This window comes from Melitaea cinxia, chromosome 16 (genome assembly GCF_905220565.1).
Source record: "Melitaea cinxia chromosome 16, ilMelCinx1.1, whole genome shotgun sequence".
NCBI classification, from domain to species: domain Eukaryota; kingdom Metazoa; phylum Arthropoda; class Insecta; order Lepidoptera; family Nymphalidae; genus Melitaea; species Melitaea cinxia.
In genome coordinates this window covers 7876811-7894540 of record NC_059409.1, presented here as the reverse complement: position 1 = coordinate 7894540, position 17730 = coordinate 7876811, and the positions used below count along the sequence as shown (strand labels likewise).

Genomic DNA, 17730 nt, shown 5'->3' with positions numbered 1-17730 from the left:
AATTAAAGGTCTATTGCACTATCAATAGCGACCGCTTAAAGTTAAAGTAACTCTTAAAGTCATAAACGGCTTATATGTGACGAAGGAATACCTTTGTCGAGTGTGACACATCTTTTATTTTATGGTACTACGACCGTAGATGGTACCAATGTACCACAATAAAATCACTAATTGACTATCTAGATTAAAGATTATTGTAGTGTCGAATTTACGATATTTTAGTATGCTGTTCTCGAAGTTCGAACGCATTTATGAATAGTTTTGTATAGTATTCAATAGCATTCATATAAGTGAGACGATGTGTTTGTAAAACAAAACTTAAAATTAAGTCGAGCAAATTGTGTATGCTTTTAAGTCGTATTTAGTGAAAGTTTTTGACAACTGATGCAAATACCATTAGTAATTGGATTTATTTGAAAAATTGTATATTTGGGTATGGCTGCTAAGAATTTCATAGAAGTGAAATTAAATTAACAAGGTGTGTTTGGTGCAGTGTAAGGTAACTATTTAGTGGTTTGTGTACTCGTGTAGTTTTTATGTAAAGCTTTCTATTAAGCGAGTTATGCGTAAACAACTTCATTCCAATGATTGTTTTTTGTACTTGTTTTTTTTCTAAATTCACTTCCCTTTCGTATTACTTTTTATAGTTTGATTTTTGTTTGCAGATATTAAAAAATTAGACATAAGACAAGTAATAAGATAAATTTACAATAATTATACATCCAAAGTTTCAATAAAATCTTTAATTTTTTTTTCTTGCAGACAAATTGTTTGCATTATGTTTTCCAAGAAAAAGAAAAAGCCACTTATTTCTCCCCCAAGCAATTTTGAGCATAGAGTACATACGGGTTTTGATAAAAGAGAAGGAAAGTTTGTTGGACTGCCGCTACAATGGGCCTCTCTTGTTGGCAATAATCAGGTAAAAAGCTAGAAAGTAAGGTTCTTAATAAACTAAAATACAAGTATAAAATTGTGTTCAAAATAATAGCATATATCACATGAAAGAAGAGACACAAAATAAAACTAACAACATAATATTGGTTAATTAGTACAGTAAAGTAGTTCATTGAAGTAAATATAAGACAAAATGAGAATTTTATCTTATAACAAATTTATGTCTCAATTGAAATTCTTTGATCATTGTTGTTTTTCTTTGTTCTAGATATTAAAATCAACAAATAGGCCATTGCCCTTGGTCGATCCCTCAGAGATTACTCCCACCGAGATTTTAGACTTGAAGACTGTAGTGAGAGGTGAACATAGATCTTCCTCGGTTGCTGCTTTGTCTAGACCTGTATCAGCAAATCCTTTGACGCAGCCAGTGCAGAATGGGGTTGTTTTACCAAAAACCTCTAATGTTGCAAGATCCAATTCTCTCAGAAGTATGAGCCCTCCGAGAATCAGAAGAGATCTACGTAATCAGCCAAATATTCCACCATCAGTGCCAGAAGAGTCACCTCCCGTCCCACCAGCTCCACAGTATCCGACATTACGAAGAGAGCAGAGTAATTATACTTTAAATAAACCAGTATCAGACTCGCCTGTTGAGTGGTCTCACTCTCATGAAGCAACAGTTCGATCCGTTACAGAAATAAATGACAACCAGCTCGCAGCAATGACATACCAAAACATACAGAGTGCTAATGTACCATACCAACACAATCACCCTCAACCTCAAATGGTTCAAGGTATGCAGCACGGTGTTAATGGAAATAACAATGTTGGTGAGTAAAAATTATATTTTTATCATATTCTAAAAAAAATTGATGAAAAGAATATCATTAAATAAACAAGGATTATTTCTATTTTAGCTAAGTATAATAATAAAGCTGAAATATTATAAAGCTGTGTAATATTATAAAACTGAAGAGTTTGTTTGTTTCTTTACGCTTACGCTTAAGCCTGTAATATCCCACTACTGGGTATAGGCCTCTTTCCCCACGTAGGAGAAGGATCAAAGCTTAATCCACCACACTGCTCCAATGCGGGTTGACGGATATATTCCCTACTACGAGTAACGATCGCTATCAGGTGTACATGATAACAACCGGGACCGACGACTTGACGTGCTCTCCGAGGCACGGCGAGGAGACCCACAAGGACTGCACAAACACCCAGACCACGGCAAACACCTGTATGGCCAATACAAATGTTTGTCATGAGCGGGGATCAAACCCACAACCGCCAACGCAACAGGTACAATCCATGGCTGTAACAGTTGCGCCAACGCGGCGTCCGTTTCCGGCGTTTACGGCGGCGTGTTTCTTTGAACAAGCTTAATTTATGAACTACTGGTTCTAATTGAAAAAACATTTTTTGCATTCGATAATCTATTTACCGACACAAGCTATAGGCTATATTTTAGGATGGATATATAGGTATTATTTTAGGACGTATTTTCCTCAAATGAATGCGGGTGAAACCGTAAGGCACATGGTTTAAATATAAATGCCTCACACTGTTGCTATTAATTTATATCTTTAAAATATGTAAATGATTTGTTGTGACTCACAGAATATGCTCATCAGGTTTCAAAAAAGGTAATCAGTTCTACAACAGTACAATTAAGCTTTTTTTTCTTTCTAATTTTTTGCTTGTTACTAATTTAACTGCTAAAACTATATTTTATACTAGCAGTTGCCCACGGCTTCGATTATATAGAAATTGATAATATTTACAGAGAGAAGTTAAAGTAGTGTATAATCATTATATTACAACAATTCATGACCTCTTAGTTCGCTGTGTGGTTACGAAAGTAAAGAATATAGCCACCCCCCTCTCTTCTCGTGGGTGTTGTAAGAGGCAACTAAGGGATAATACAGTTCCACTACTACCTTGGAACTTAAAAAGCCGACCGATGATGAGATAATCATCCAACTGCTTGCTGCTTTGAAATACATAGACCAAAGACGGGCAGCAGCGTCTTCGGTGCGACAAAGAAAGCCCTGCGGTCACCAACCCGCCTGCCGAGCGTGGTGACTATGAGCAACACACATGAGTTCACGCTATTTTTAGCGCGAACTTATGCAGGCCTATGTGCAGCTGTTTACTGCGATAGGCTGAAGTGATCATCTCTTAGTATCACAATTATGGTTCACCTTTCGTGCGTTAGAACTACCAAACTGCTCACAAAGCTCGCTCTCAATCACGCCACATGGAACATTAGTACGATTAACAGTCTTCTCTTAGGTTCCTCAAGCCATTTTTAAGTAATTTCAGTAATATAAAATAATTTCTTATTTCTTATTCTTATACAGAATTTCCGTAAACGCTGGGATATTAAATAAAATAAAATTTCATGCTTCTGACTACTTCCGATTCAGGATACAGGAAAATATTTAAGATAAATGGAGGCGTAAAAATTACATAAAAACTAAAAAAAAATACATTTGATTATTTATTTATTTATATATATCTAATACCTAACCGGATCTAAAAATAAAGTGTAAAATAATATTAATGCAAATTAAAACGCACTCTTATAAGAAACGTCATTAATTTTGATGTGAGGGATTGATTTTTTCCTCAATTTCAAAAATAATGATCAAAAGCCTATAAAAAAGTTTAAAACTTCTTACTCTAGAAATAGTAAGAAGTTTGTGAGTTTGTGTTTGAAGTCGGATTTCCATACAAATTTCATCCTCTATTTCACCCATTTAAGTTTAGAATTTTCACAAAAAATGACACACTTGTTTACTTGTATTTAATTAGTATCTAGTCCAGAACAAAATTAATTTCAAAAATGACGAATTTCTCATTTCAACTTTCAATTCCTATTTCATCCCTTTAAGGGTAGATTGTCCACTAATGCATATTTATATGAAATATTTATTCATTTTTAATCAAAAGTGCAAAAATTAATTTCATGTTTCTTATTAAAAAATCATGACGGACGTATTTTATGACAAATACAAACTTTCAACCCCTATTTGACGTCCTTAGTGGTATAATTTTTGAAGTAATATTTCTTTAGGCGCGTTATGTAAAAATTATTAGAGTAAATTTTTACGATGCGCGCGCACACCGTCTCGAAAAAAACCGACACCCTGAAGTTAGCTAGCCAATGAATGCGCGCGCACACTGTCATCTGAAGTTAGGTAGGTAGTCAACGAAGAAGTTAGCAACGTGAAGTTAGTTAGCCAATGAAGTATAACTTCTTACGTGTGTACAGAAGCACACTTTTTTTTAAAACCTGTTCTTATTGGACATCTACCGCAATATACTTTTAATTTATGTAGCACGAAAAATGAATATTTTACAATGTATTGGCGTGAAAATGAGAAAACACAATGAACAATCATATAAAAATGACAGATTTTAAATTCAAAAGTAATATTTTGTTTATTTTTAATTGTAACAGTATTTATGGCCAGTATATCCGCCTCCGCTTCAATATGCACTGCTGGGCATAGGCTTCTTTCCCCATGCACGAGAAGAATGAGTGCTTAATCCACCAGGCTGCTCCAATGCGGGTTGGCGGATATATTCCCCACTATGAGTTATTTTCGCTATTACGTGTACATGATAACAACCGGGACCGACGGCTTAACGTGCTCTCCGGAGCACGGTGGGGAGATGCACAAGGACTTACATCCAGACCGGAAATAAATATTTGTATAAACACTAATATCCATTCCGAGCAGAAATCGAACCCGCGACTGTCTGTGTTTAGACGCCGCCGACACGGCAGACACCATTACACCAAAGCGGTTGTATATATTTTTCATCAAAATAACTCAAAAACCGATAATAGCAATAATAAACCCCTTAATTTAGTCTTATAAAATGTATATGCATTGTTTATAATTTTTAACATCATCTAAATCGATGACAAATATGTCCCGTGGTTTTAGTTTTCAAGAAAGACTGTAGTGAAACGTGGATTGTAATATAACTAAGCATTATTTTTAATTATTTCAGGTGATACATATCCAAATACGATACGACATCAACAGTCTGGACCGTTAGCAACCCCACATATACCGATCACCGAATCCAAACATGAGTTGCGTTTAACTCACGAACAGGTAATGATGCTTTTCTTAACTTAGTTTAACTTCAATATTATTTAGAAAACCTGTAGCTTAGTTGGCGTATCACTTACCACTATGTCAACATAAGCGAATGAAACAACAAAATATACCTAATTTATACTGATGAAAGAACTTTTAAAATTGGATCAGTATTTCTAGAGATTAGCTACAAATCTTCAAATATTTTTAATAAAATTTATCTCTTTCTTAGATAAGATTTAGGTTAAGTATGATATATTTAATAGTTTATCTATAGTATATGTTAAGTAGGATGAATGATGCCATTAGGTATTTATTAATTGTGTCATTATGTGACTTGTTTGTGACTATATCTTTTTTAATTAGATATTTATCTTTAAATTAAATAAAATAAATGGGTATTACAATATAAAAACATTTAACCCATTTGATAATGACTTGTTCATGATAAAATGTAATATACATTGGACATAAGAACTTTGAACTACAACACAACTTAATATAAAACAGTGACGAAAAATAGTTATTTGACAAATTCCTTTGCGTTCCTTTTTGTTTATAGGCGGAATATGCCATTTTATATTACGAATACGTAGATATAAATATATATGTAATACGTAAAACAGGGCTAGTTTTCTGTAGGATATATAAAAAGGACGGAAATGTTGAAATAAACTAGGACATATGCCTACTACCTTAGAATCCCTACTTAGAATCTTGTTAATTCTTCATCTCGTCTTTGAAATGAACTCCGTGTCTGGCGGCTACGGCTCGTGACCTCGTTGATCCTTAAGTTACTAGTTTCGATGGTTTTTGTTTATGTTCTAGAAACTTATTTTTTTATTTGAAAATTAGAGAAGAAGAATAGAATTGAGGCTAATCTCTGAAACGGGTGGACCGATTTTGACGGTACTTTCACTGGCAGATAGCTGATGCAATATGGGGTAATTTAGGCTACTTTTATTTTACAAATTTATTTATTTTATAACTCTGCAAACGGAACAATGACTTTTTGTTAAATTTCACGCGGTCGAAGTCGCGGGCACATCTAGTATAAAATAAACTAGCTGACCTGACAGACGTTGTCGAGTCTTAACTATGAATATTGAATTCGAATTGGTAGAAAAAATATTAAAAAAAAAGTGTTATTATCAATCTTCTGTCAATTCTATGTCAAACGTCATTAGGCTACATCAAAAAAATTTATATTCTCCAAAAAGTTAAGGTTATTAACCGACTTCAAAAAAGAAGGAGGTTATTCAATTCGATATATATATATATGACATTAGTTTATTACTTAAAATTGGAATCGGAAAATTATACAATGTGGTGCTCTGAAAAAAAAAACAAATATTTTATTATATAATTTTTCTTTATACATTATGATACAAAATTAATTATAAAAACCCTTAACCTACCTGAAAAAAACAAAGAAAGACAACAAATTTCGAAGATTACTTTATTTATATAAATCAGATGCATAGGCAAAGACAATCGATTGTGAAGATCTTGAGTTGCAGAGTTATGGATTGCGTGGGAATTTGTAAAGTATCAACTTCGTCCAAGCACAGTATACACAAGGAACTCATTTTTTACTTAATTATTATTTACGCAGAAGCGATACAGCCGTGCTTCCATGAGCGCGTTTCGGCGTGAAATGACGAATGACGATGGTTCACGAGTAAAAAATGTATGAAGAAATTTGAGAGCGTTTCTTATTTTTCTCATAAATGGAAATATTATTTATTTTTATATAAAATATTTAGCGACACGAACAGAAGACTAAATAAGCAGCAATTTCTTAATGTAGTTATTTTTCTTAGTGCAGTGTATTTAGCTATATTGGTTCCTATTCAGACCCGCCTTTTTTAATTTTTTGCGATTTCTGTGATGTTTAAACCGTATTTATGTGAAAAGATTGTATGGGGCTATAGAATTTTTATGGTGTCACTCGGAGATGAATATATTATCTTTCATTTGAAACCAAGATATCCTCGCAGTGTGACTCCTAATTAATTAAAATGGTACCTGAAAAACACTGATATTTGTGGAAAAATGTGATAGCGTCCTTATAAATTATGTGCTAAGGAAGTTCTTTTGCTAATAATTCAAATGTGTGCTTGTTACGAAAATATTTTTTTATACATACTCAAGTCATCAGAGGCAGACTTTAAATAAAATAATTGTGTTTGTTCATAAACGAAAAAACCGACTTCAATTATATCGCAAAGTAATACGGCGTAGGTATTATATTATATTTATAGCATATAACATTCAATACACATTATTCTTCTTCTTCTTTAAGGATAATGGCTATTGACTATTGAATAGTGCCAAATGAGCACAGGTGTTTTCGCCAATGTCACGTAGAATGGAGAATACTACGTATTAATCGGCATAGCACCTATTTTCGATTAAAAAAAATATCTTCAAAATCAGTTTACTCAGTAAAACGTTATGAAATATCACATAAATAAATACAGTCGAGTTGAGTACTTCTTCCTTTCTTTAAGTCAGGAAAAAATAGTATTAATTATTTTTAATATACAGACACACTGTCTGTTCCTTATGTAAACAACATGCCTGTCTTAACAGGTAACAGTTGACCGATATAGCATCCTATTTTTTATTCAATTAATATACATATAAATAAAGAGATATATTACGAATTTATCCCACTATCTCCGGAGTAGAAAGTAAGGTCATTGCATACTGCGCTAACATTCTAATAAAGACCTTAACTAAATTAAATTATGCTTGTTATAATACATATAAATACCTAATAGTAGTGGAGGTCAAAAAGCTAAATAGGGATTTACTCGAGCGTTTTGGGAGTAGATTGGGAAGGTTACACGCTAAAAAGAAAAAAGGTTAATACTCGAGCAGGTATTAACAGTAGGGATATAACGGAAGTAATTTTATCGGAACCTGAGCTATAGTACGAAACGTTTGGCGTTATGACATGGCGTGTCCCAAAAATCGGTTTGGCGTATCTTGAGGCGAGCAGGGTTGCATCCATATCATTAATACACGAATATATGGATTGGCGTTCAAGGTACGTCATGTCCACATGGGTTTTAAGAAAAACTAGAGAGAATCCCGAATTCACGAAAACTATTCTGTGGGCAGATAAAGCTCGGTTTACGAGAGATGGCATCGTCAGTGGTCGTAATTTACATAAGTGGTGCCCAAAAGGTGAAAACCCTAAGCTGAAAAGGACTTCAACATTTTAAGTGAAATTTTCAATAAATGTGTGGGCCGCAATGTTTGACAACATTTTGATTGGTCCAATTATACTCCCTAGGACATTAACTGGAGAGACATTTCTCGAATTTTTGAAGGACAAACTGCCGTTGCTGTTGGAGGGAGTGCCGATGCTAACCCGTCGAATTATGACCCTCCAAATGGATGGATGTCCTGTCCATTATGCGCTGATTGTCAGGTCTTTTCTAAATGAAAATTATTCGCGTCGCTGGATCGGTCGACAAGGACCTGTTGGCAGGCGCGTTCCCCCGATCTTACCAATTTAGATTATTTTTGTGGGGAACAATGAAACAAAGGGTGTACAGCAGTCCCATAAACAGCGTAGTGGAACTTAAAGAAAGAATTTTGCGTGTTGCAAACGAAATCAGAAATGATCCCGAAATGCAACACAGCAAATTGTGCTTCGCGCTACAATGTGTTTGTAACAACGGGGTGGTCATTTTGAACAATTGATGCATTAGGTCAAAATGATAAGCTTAATTGACAAGGCTATTTAATTTTAATTTGCTAAAAATAATAAATGGTTTATGTAGATACATAGTTTTGTTTTATGCCTACTCCGGTGTTTCACTGTGTTAACCAGTGATGAAACGGATAGCAGTTTGGTCGGATACCGGATACGGGATATTCGGCCAACCATGTGGCCGAATAGCCGAATATCTGGCCGCCGGATATCCGGCGGGACTTAGCTGTTTGGTGTATCGCACACAAACACACTTGCCTTTCTTTCCGTAGGGGTCGTAAAAGGCGACCGAGGGATAAACCTGGCTCAAAATCATCAGGGTCCTGGAGCAGGAAAACTTCATTTGAAACCCGGAATGGGGTCTCCGTTAAGCATTCGTGGCATAGCTCTAAAATGCAAAAGACTCCTGTAGCCGAACTGGCTCCACACGTATCGACTCGTCGTTCATGTGGACCTAGCCAGTGAGGTCGAGAGGGTGGCGCGGAGCTTAGGCAACTCTGTGTTTTCCTGAAGAGGGTCCCAGGCGATACAGTGTCTGTCTGACACTGTCTAAATCGTCTGCAATAGACGGACTAAGGCCAATGATGATGGTACAGAATTACTATCAGGTATCCGGCCGAATACTGAATTACTATCCGGTATCCGGCCGGATAGTGAAAATAAGGCCGGATAGGCCGGATACCGGATAGTTACCGGATATCCGTTTCATCTCTATGTTAACTGCTTTTTTTAAACGCTGATTTAAAATGTTGTATTTGAGTAATGAATGTGCATCTTTTACTTTTAGAAGCTAATACCATGTAGAATAACTTAAAATAAAAAAAAGTAAGGTAATTGGGACGATGTTTTAAGAAACTTTAACATTATTGTAAAAATGATGAAAAAAAAAACAGATTTTCATTAAATTATTCTTTTTCTAAATTTATAGCATTAATTTTCTAGGATATTTTTACTTTATGAGCATAGCCTATTATTAGCAAGCGTTATAAAATTTATTCCATCGTGAAAAGACATTTAGTTTAAAAGTTATACCGATTTATTTAACTAGGGCTAGCAGCGGCAATTAAAATTTTTATAATATTCATTAAAACTCAAATATAATTTTTTTGAAGATTTTTTTGTGCACTTTATGACGACTCAATCTGTATATATGGCTATATACCATACTGGTTGGAGTATTTCACAAGGTGCAAGGCTAATCCCCATTATCTGACGCGTTCGGGTAACTCCCAAAATCCCCAGTATATAAATCGAAATCTTAAAATAATATAAGTAAAGAAACATAAACTAACATACCGAATCGTCGTAACTATATCACATTTATTTTCTCATATAGTTTCGTGCTGCTCTACGTCTCGTGGTAAGTGAAGGTGATCCTCGTGAGACTCTGACAGGCTTCAGTAAAATTGGTAAAGGTAGCACTGGCGTTGTCTGCGCGGCCACTGATACAAGGACAAGAAAACGAGTCGCGGTCAAGATGATGAACCTTAAGAACCAGCATCGAAGGGAATTACTCTTTAACGAAGTGGTGAGTGGGAAAAAGATTAACTTTTTTTTTGTTAAAATAGTTCCTCAACTGTGACGTCTGCCCAGCGTGGTAACTATGGGCAAAACTTTATGAGTTCACGGAAGAAATTTCGGGTCTCAGTTCCCTGTAGGGCAAAGGGTGCTACGAATAACTGGGTTACGGGAGGCTGCCACCCAACATTACACGACTTTCAATGGAAGTGCTTTGTGGCTGGACCATGTAACGGTACATGTACGTACGTATAGACTAGGGGAACCGAGACAACCATCACCATTCCGAACTTAAAGTAAAGCTAAGTCTCATTAAGTGGCAGCATACGGGGTTGTCTGAAGTCTGGAGAGAGGACGAGGACACTATGATCCTGCACTCCAGACAGTCGTTCTACTTCCGTAGGAACGTACTGAATCGTATCGAGGTACTGAAATGTATGAACTGAGATGTATGTGCTGTGTGGCTACGGCACTAAAGAATTTAGTCACCCCCTCTCTTCCCGTGGGTGTCGTAAGAGGCGACTAAGGGATAACAAGGTTCCACAACCACCTTGGAACTTAAGAAGCCGACCGATGGCGGGATAACCATCCAACTGCTGGCTTTGAAATACACAGGCCGAAGACGGGCAGCAGCGTCTTCGGTGCGACAGAGTCAGTACTGCGGTCACCAACCCGCCTGCCCAGCGTGGTGACTATGGGCAAAACACATGAGTTCACGTTATTTTTGGCGTAAACTTGTGGAGGCCTATGTCCAGCAGTGGACTGTATAGGCTGTAATGATGAGATGTATGAACGACGAAGCGAAGACGGTATGGACGGTCAGTCCATGTCCATTACCAGCAAATAAGACCGTTTTCCTTCGACAAGGGGTAAGACAGGGGGATGTATTTTATTTATTTATTTGTTTGTATATTTATTTGTATTGTCATCGAAACTGTTCACCACTGCGTTTGAGCATGTCTTTGGGGGGGGGGGGGGGGGCGACGAAGCTTCAATGTCAACGACGTACATCTTTCACATCCGTTTCGCCGACGATAACGTCATCTTGTCATGTAGACCTTGAGGGAGTTAGTTGGTCTCAGTATGAATTTGGACAAAACGAAAGTTATATTTAACCATGAAGTCATTCCGTGACGAACGAAGTTGTTCACGATTGAGTCTACAGACGTAGTCATTGGTAGAGTATTGAATGAACTAGGCCGAAACAACTTCAAGAAGGAAGCCGATAGGAGGGTTCGGTTAGACTGGGCGGAGTTTGGCAGGCTTCGTCGAGCCTTCACTTCGAAGATTCCGCAAAGCTTGAAGACAAAAGTCTTCGAGCACGTGATAATTATGTACATACATAATCATCAGTCTGTTATCATATTTATTCATAAACAGGTGATAATGCGCGACTATCCACATCCAAACATAGTAGAGACACATGCGTCCTATTTGGTGGGCGATGAGTTGTGGGTAGTTATGGAATATATGGCTGGAGCGTCTCTTACTCAAATAGTGACACATGCAAGAATGGATCCTGAGCAAATAGCCACTGTCTGCAAACAATGTTTAAAGGTAAATTAAAATTTATTAGTTCACTGGTTAGAATTTTCTACTCATTGTTTTCTACACTTTATCAAAAAATCAAAATAGACTTTTCTCTACATTAAAGTAGGCTTTAAAAGCATTTTTGCATCGTCGTTTAACAAATTATTATTATGTTTGTCATTAACAAATTAATTGTAGATAAAGCAAATCGACCGACTAGGAATGTATATTTTACTAAAAGTAATAGCGAAAAACTCAAATTACTCTTTAACTTTTAGCTTTATAAAAACTATATAATCTCAATGGAAAGTAGTTATGGAGTGTGTTAGTGAGTAGTGGAGTTACACCTAGCAATCGAGTTTAACATTAGAGAAAATAAATTTGACTATAAAGTACTATGATCATTTTCAAACATAATAAAGTTATTATGACATACGGGCAAGAATGTTTTTCAGAGAATAAAAGTATATATTATTATTCTTTTTTGTTTTAACTGAATAAATAAAGCTAAAGAAGTAAAATAGGTTATTATTACAATCATTTATGTTCTGTTTTATACTTAAAAAAAAAAAAAAAAACTAAATATGTACTTAATGTACAAAATATTTTTTTTAGGCATTAGCATTCTTACATAGCCAAGGTGTCATTCATCGGGATATCAAATCAGATTCAATACTCTTGACAGAAGATGGCAGAGTCAAATTGTCTGACTTTGGATTCTGTGCTCAAGTATCACAGGTAACAAAATATTAAAAAAATAAACATAATTTGAAATATAAAAAAAAAATATTTATATATAAAATAATAAATAATTGTTATATTAATTTATTTCAGGAGCTACCAAAACGTAAATCATTAGTCGGAACACCATATTGGATGTCCCCAGAAGTGGTTTTACGATTGCCATATGGTCCTGAAGTTGATATTTGGTCTCTGGGGATTATGCTAATTGAAATGGTTGATGGTGAACCGCCATTCTTCAATGAACCTCCGCTTCAGGTTAGTAGATTATAATTTAATCCAAATTTTTGTTTATAAGTTTATCTTTTCTATTCTATATAGCGTTGCATAAGTTGGGCTGATGCGCTGGCGGTTGCGGGTTCGATCCCCGCATATAACAAACATTTGTATTGGCCATGCAGATGTTTGCCATGGTCTGAGTCTTTGTGCAGTTCTTGTGAGTTCTCCCACCGTAGTCGAAGAACTCTTAACACTAGTAAGAGGCCCAGCAGTGGGATATTATAGGCTGAAGCGTTAGCGTAAGAGTCATCACTAACTGTTTCACTCGTAGGTACGATGAATTCCAGTCGCTCGAACAAGCCGGATTTCGCAAGGGCTTAAGTACTATTTTTCGAACGTAATAGACTATCATAAGTATTCTAACAGAAATGTTAACACGTTTTCGCGCAGATTCCACGGCATTTGAACTACTTAACATTTATTATCTAGCACTGTACTTGTGTTTTTAATCAACGTGTTTTCTGTGCAGGCGATGCGTCGTATCCGCGACATGCCGCCGCCGAGACCGCGCGGCGCGGCGCGCTGCCCGCCCGACCTGCTGTCGTTCCTGGAGTGCGCGCTCGTGCGTGACCCCGCGCAGCGGCACTCCGCCGCGCGCCTGCTGCACCACCCCTTCCTGCGCCGCGCCGGCCCGCCCGCGCTGCTCGTGCCGCTCATGCCGCGCCAGGACGCGCACTGAGCACTCTGTGAGTACCGCCGCTCTACATTGTGTACTGTGTACCGTGTACTGTACACTATACACTCCGCCGCGCGCCTGCTGCACCACCCCTTCCTGCGCCGCGCCGGCCCGCCCGCGCTGCTCGTGCCGCTCATGCCGCGCCAGGACGCGCACTGAGCACTCTGTGAGTACCGCCGCTCTACATTGTGTACTGTGTACCGTGTACTGTACACTATACACTCCGCCGCGCGCCTGCTGCACCACCCCTTCCTGCGCCGCGCCGGCCCGCCCGCGCTGCTCGTGCCGCTCATGCCGCGCCAGGACGCGCACTGAGCACTCTGTGAGTACCGCCGCTCTACATTGTGTACTGTGTACCGTGTACTGTACACTATACACTCCGCCGCGCGCCTGCTGCACCACCCCTTCCTGCGCCGCGCCGGCCCGCCCGCGCTGCTCGTGCCGCTCATGCCGCGCCAGGACGCGCACTGAGCACTCTGTGAGTACCGCCGCTCTACATTGTGTACTGTGTACCGTGTACTGTACACTATACACTCCGCCGCGCGCCTGCTGCACCACCCCTTCCTGCGCCGCGCCGGCCCGCCCGCGCTGCTCGTGCCGCTCATGCCGCGCCAGGACGCGCACTGAGCACTCTGTGAGTACCGCCGCTCTACATTGTGTACTGTGTACCGTGTACTGTACACTATACACTCCGCCGCGCGCCTGCTGCACCACCCCTTCCTGCGCCGCGCCGGCCCGCCCGCGCTGCTCGTGCCGCTCATGCCGCGCCAGGACGCGCACTGAGCACTCTGTGAGTACCGCCGCTCTACATTGTGTACTGTGTACCGTGTACTGTACACTATACACTCCGCCGCGCGCCTGCTGCACCACCCCTTCCTGCGCCGCGCCGGCCCGCCCGCGCTGCTCGTGCCGCTCATGCCGCGCCAGGACGCGCACTGAGCACTCTGTGAGTACCGCCGCTCTACATTGTGTACTGTGTACCGTGTACTGTACACTATACACTCCGCCGCGCGCCTGCTGCACCACCCCTTCCTGCGCCGCGCCGGCCCGCCCGCGCTGCTCGTGCCGCTCATGCCGCGCCAGGACGCGCACTGAGCACTCTGTGAGTACCGCCGCTCTACATTGTGTACTGTGTACCGTGTACTGTACACTATACACTCCGCCGCGCGCCTGCTGCACCACCCCTTCCTGCGCCGCGCCGGCCCGCCCGCGCTGCTCGTGCCGCTCATGCCGCGCCAGGACGCGCACTGAGCACTCTGTGAGTACCGCCGCTCTACATTGTGTACTGTGTACCGTGTACTGTACACTATACACTCCGCCGCGCGCCTGCTGCACCACCCCTTCCTGCGCCGCGCCGGCCCGCCCGCGCTGCTCGTGCCGCTCATGCCGCGCCAGGACGCGCACTGAGCACTCTGTGAGTACCGCCGCTCTACATTGTGTACTGTGTACCGTGTACTGTACACTATACACTCCGCCGCGCGCCTGCTGCACCACCCCTTCCTGCGCCGCGCCGGCCCGCCCGCGCTGCTCGTGCCGCTCATGCCGCGCCAGGACGCGCACTGAGCACTCTGTGAGTACCGCCGCTCTACATTGTGTACTGTGTACCGTGTACTGTACACTATACACTCCGCCGCGCGCCTGCTGCACCACCCCTTCCTGCGCCGCGCCGGCCCGCCCGCGCTGCTCGTGCCGCTCATGCCGCGCCAGGACGCGCACTGAGCACTCTGTGAGTACCGCCGCTCTACATTGTGTACTGTGTACCGTGTACTGTACACTATACACTCCGCCGCGCGCCTGCTGCACCACCCCTTCCTGCGCCGCGCCGGCCCGCCCGCGCTGCTCGTGCCGCTCATGCCGCGCCAGGACGCGCACTGAGCACTCTGTGAGTACCGCCGCTCTACATTGTGTACTGTGTACCGTGTACTGTACACTATACACTCCGCCGCGCGCCTGCTGCACCACCCCTTCCTGCGCCGCGCCGGCCCGCCCGCGCTGCTCGTGCCGCTCATGCCGCGCCAGGACGCGCACTGAGCACTCTGTGAGTACCGCCGCTCTACATTGTGTACTGTGTACCGTGTACTGTACACTATACACTCCGCCGCGCGCCTGCTGCACCACCCCTTCCTGCGCCGCGCCGGCCCGCCCGCGCTGCTCGTGCCGCTCATGCCGCGCCAGGACGCGCACTGAGCACTCTGTGAGTACCGCTGCTCTATAATTTACACCAGGGATGTCAAAAATACGGTCCGCGAACCGATTCCGGTCCGCGGGCCGTATTGATACGGCCCGGGGGCCGGAATCAATCCGGGTCAATGGAAAATATTACGGCCCCCGGGCCGTATCAATACGGCCCGCGATCGCATTATGTCACAGAAAGATGAATCATGACTTCACTCGATTCCTCTACGGAAGTTTTAAAATGCGCACATTACATTTATAAGTAAATTCAAGGGCAGCGCGTATTTAACCAAGCGAGAGAGGTAGACAGTAACACCATCTCTTAGCAACAAATGGAAATACTCTATTATTTTTGTTGAGAACAATAGAATTATCCACGCGCTTCGAGTCTAGACTACAACCTCCCTTAAAAACGAGTGTGTCGGCACGACGTGAGTCGGTTGAATCGAGTAATCGAAGCGATACGGTCAGAGAAAGATTTTAGTAAATTCAGTTGTACTGTGAAGTAGTGATTTTGAAGTCCAGTAATTGTTAAGGTATTGCTATACTTGACTTATTTGAATGTTAAGTTACTGGGTAAAAATCTGATTGTCACTCAAATGTATTCACGTATTCAAGCTTTTGAAATACACACACCCTCATTTAAAATCATTTGGCACGGTGAACCGAAATATAATGGATCAATATTTTCAATTTATGCAAAATCTGATCACAAAATTCAACAGTCGTTTTGAAGACTTCCACAAAATGAATGAAATGGAATTCCCAATTTTCAACAATCTATTCAATTTTGAAGCTTCACAGGCACCAGTTCATTTGCAAATGGAAATGTTAGATCTTCAATCGGACAGTATTTTGAATGAAAAATTTAAAGTGGTTAACGCTCTTACAATACGAATGAACTTTTCCAATCAATTCTTAAAATAATTACAATTAATTACATATTGACATTACTTTTTAGCAGTTATATAAATGAGATTACTACTCTCCTAATTGCCTCCACTGATGACAAAAGGGCTGGTGCATTTTTTGCCCAGAGAATCGGCATAGCGAATCAAAGGGGAAATGCTGCGAGCATTCTTAGCACAATTCCACGCAAACATGATTTGTACCAAAACTATCTGTAAATATTTACTTCTTAGGTTTTGAATTATCTTCCTGCCCTTATCCCACACCATCCCACTTATGTAGGGTCGGCACATGTTTTCCTCTTCCATTCCTCTCTATTATTAGTCACTTCAGCGCTTACTCCTTTCTTTCTCATATCCTCACTCACACAATACATCCATCGCTTTTTCGTTCTGCCGATCGCTCTTCGTCCTTCGACATTCATCCCTAACATTCTTTTACCAACAAAGCGTTCATCCCTCCTCATTACATGCCCATACCACGCTAACCTATTGCTCCTCATTTTCTCTGTCACGGGTGCTACTTTCAAACTTCCCCTTATATACTCATTTCTAATCCGATCTTTCCTCGTTACTCCACACATCCATCTTAGTATTTTCGTTATTTTTTGTGATTTTTTGTTAGTTCATTCTCATCTCGGCTGCGTGCAATGTTTATGTTATTTGCGTGACAATATTCTAATATTTTCATATAATTGTTTTCTATTTACAGGGAAATGGGCGTATTCGTCAATTTGGGTCAATGCCGAAACTGACAAGCATGTATTTCGAAATTGATATAAATAATGGACTTTCTTATAAAATTATTTATAGTTTGCGAAATTTTACACATGATACAACAAATTAAAAATATCATCTTATTAACTTTACCCAGTGAAAATCATTCCAACTCTTAATTATATCATTCCATTACATTTCACACGAACTTGAGTGATTATAATTTTCGCTAGCGTTATTATATAGGAACTATTTGTTATTTTTGCAGTTTTCTATAACTTATTGCCTTATTAATAGTAAAAATCATATCTTTCAATCCCCGTCCATAACTATTTGATATACATTACAGTACAATGTATACAAAACTTAATATATTATTAAAAATCAATTTACACTTTAAACTTTATTGTAATTTTAGAATAAAAAGTTAATTATTTATAATTATTG

General features: G+C 40.1%; 1 protein-coding gene and 1 long non-coding RNA gene across 2 annotated transcripts; both read left to right on the top strand.

Annotated features, from left to right (window-relative positions):
• Positions 1 to 113: 113 nt before the first annotated feature.
• Positions 114 to 13486, top strand: LOC123661255 (serine/threonine-protein kinase PAK mbt). The gene is made up of 9 exons (XM_045596242.1): positions 114 to 499; positions 763 to 919; positions 1163 to 1724; positions 4921 to 5027; positions 10076 to 10267; positions 11638 to 11814; positions 12403 to 12525; positions 12622 to 12786; positions 13277 to 13486. The coding sequence occupies exons 2-9, from the start codon at positions 779 to 781 to the stop codon at positions 13484 to 13486; spliced, it is 1677 nt and encodes a 558-aa protein (XP_045452198.1). The 5' UTR covers positions 114 to 499; positions 763 to 778.
• Positions 13487 to 15596: 2110 nt separating this feature from the next.
• Positions 15597 to 17435, top strand: LOC123661173. Its single transcript, XR_006744317.1, has 2 exons — positions 15597 to 15677; positions 17279 to 17435. It is a non-coding gene; the product is annotated as an uncharacterized LOC123661173 (long non-coding RNA).
• The last annotated feature ends 295 nt before the right edge of the window (positions 17436 to 17730 follow it).

What these genes read in the sequence shown, in the direction of transcription:
- LOC123661255 (XM_045596242.1), top strand. Translation starts at nt 779, where the DNA reads ATGTTTTCCAAGAAAAAGAAAAAGCCACTTATTTCTCCCCCAAGCAAT. An exon ending in AATTACTCTTTAACGAAGTG is followed by an intron (nt 10,268 to 11,637) that starts GTGAGTGGGAAA and finishes ATTCATAAACAG; the next exon opens with GTGATAATGCGCGACTATCC. An exon ending in TCTGCAAACAATGTTTAAAG is followed by an intron (nt 11,815 to 12,402) that starts GTAAATTAAAAT and finishes TATTTTTTTTAG; the next exon opens with GCATTAGCATTCTTACATAG.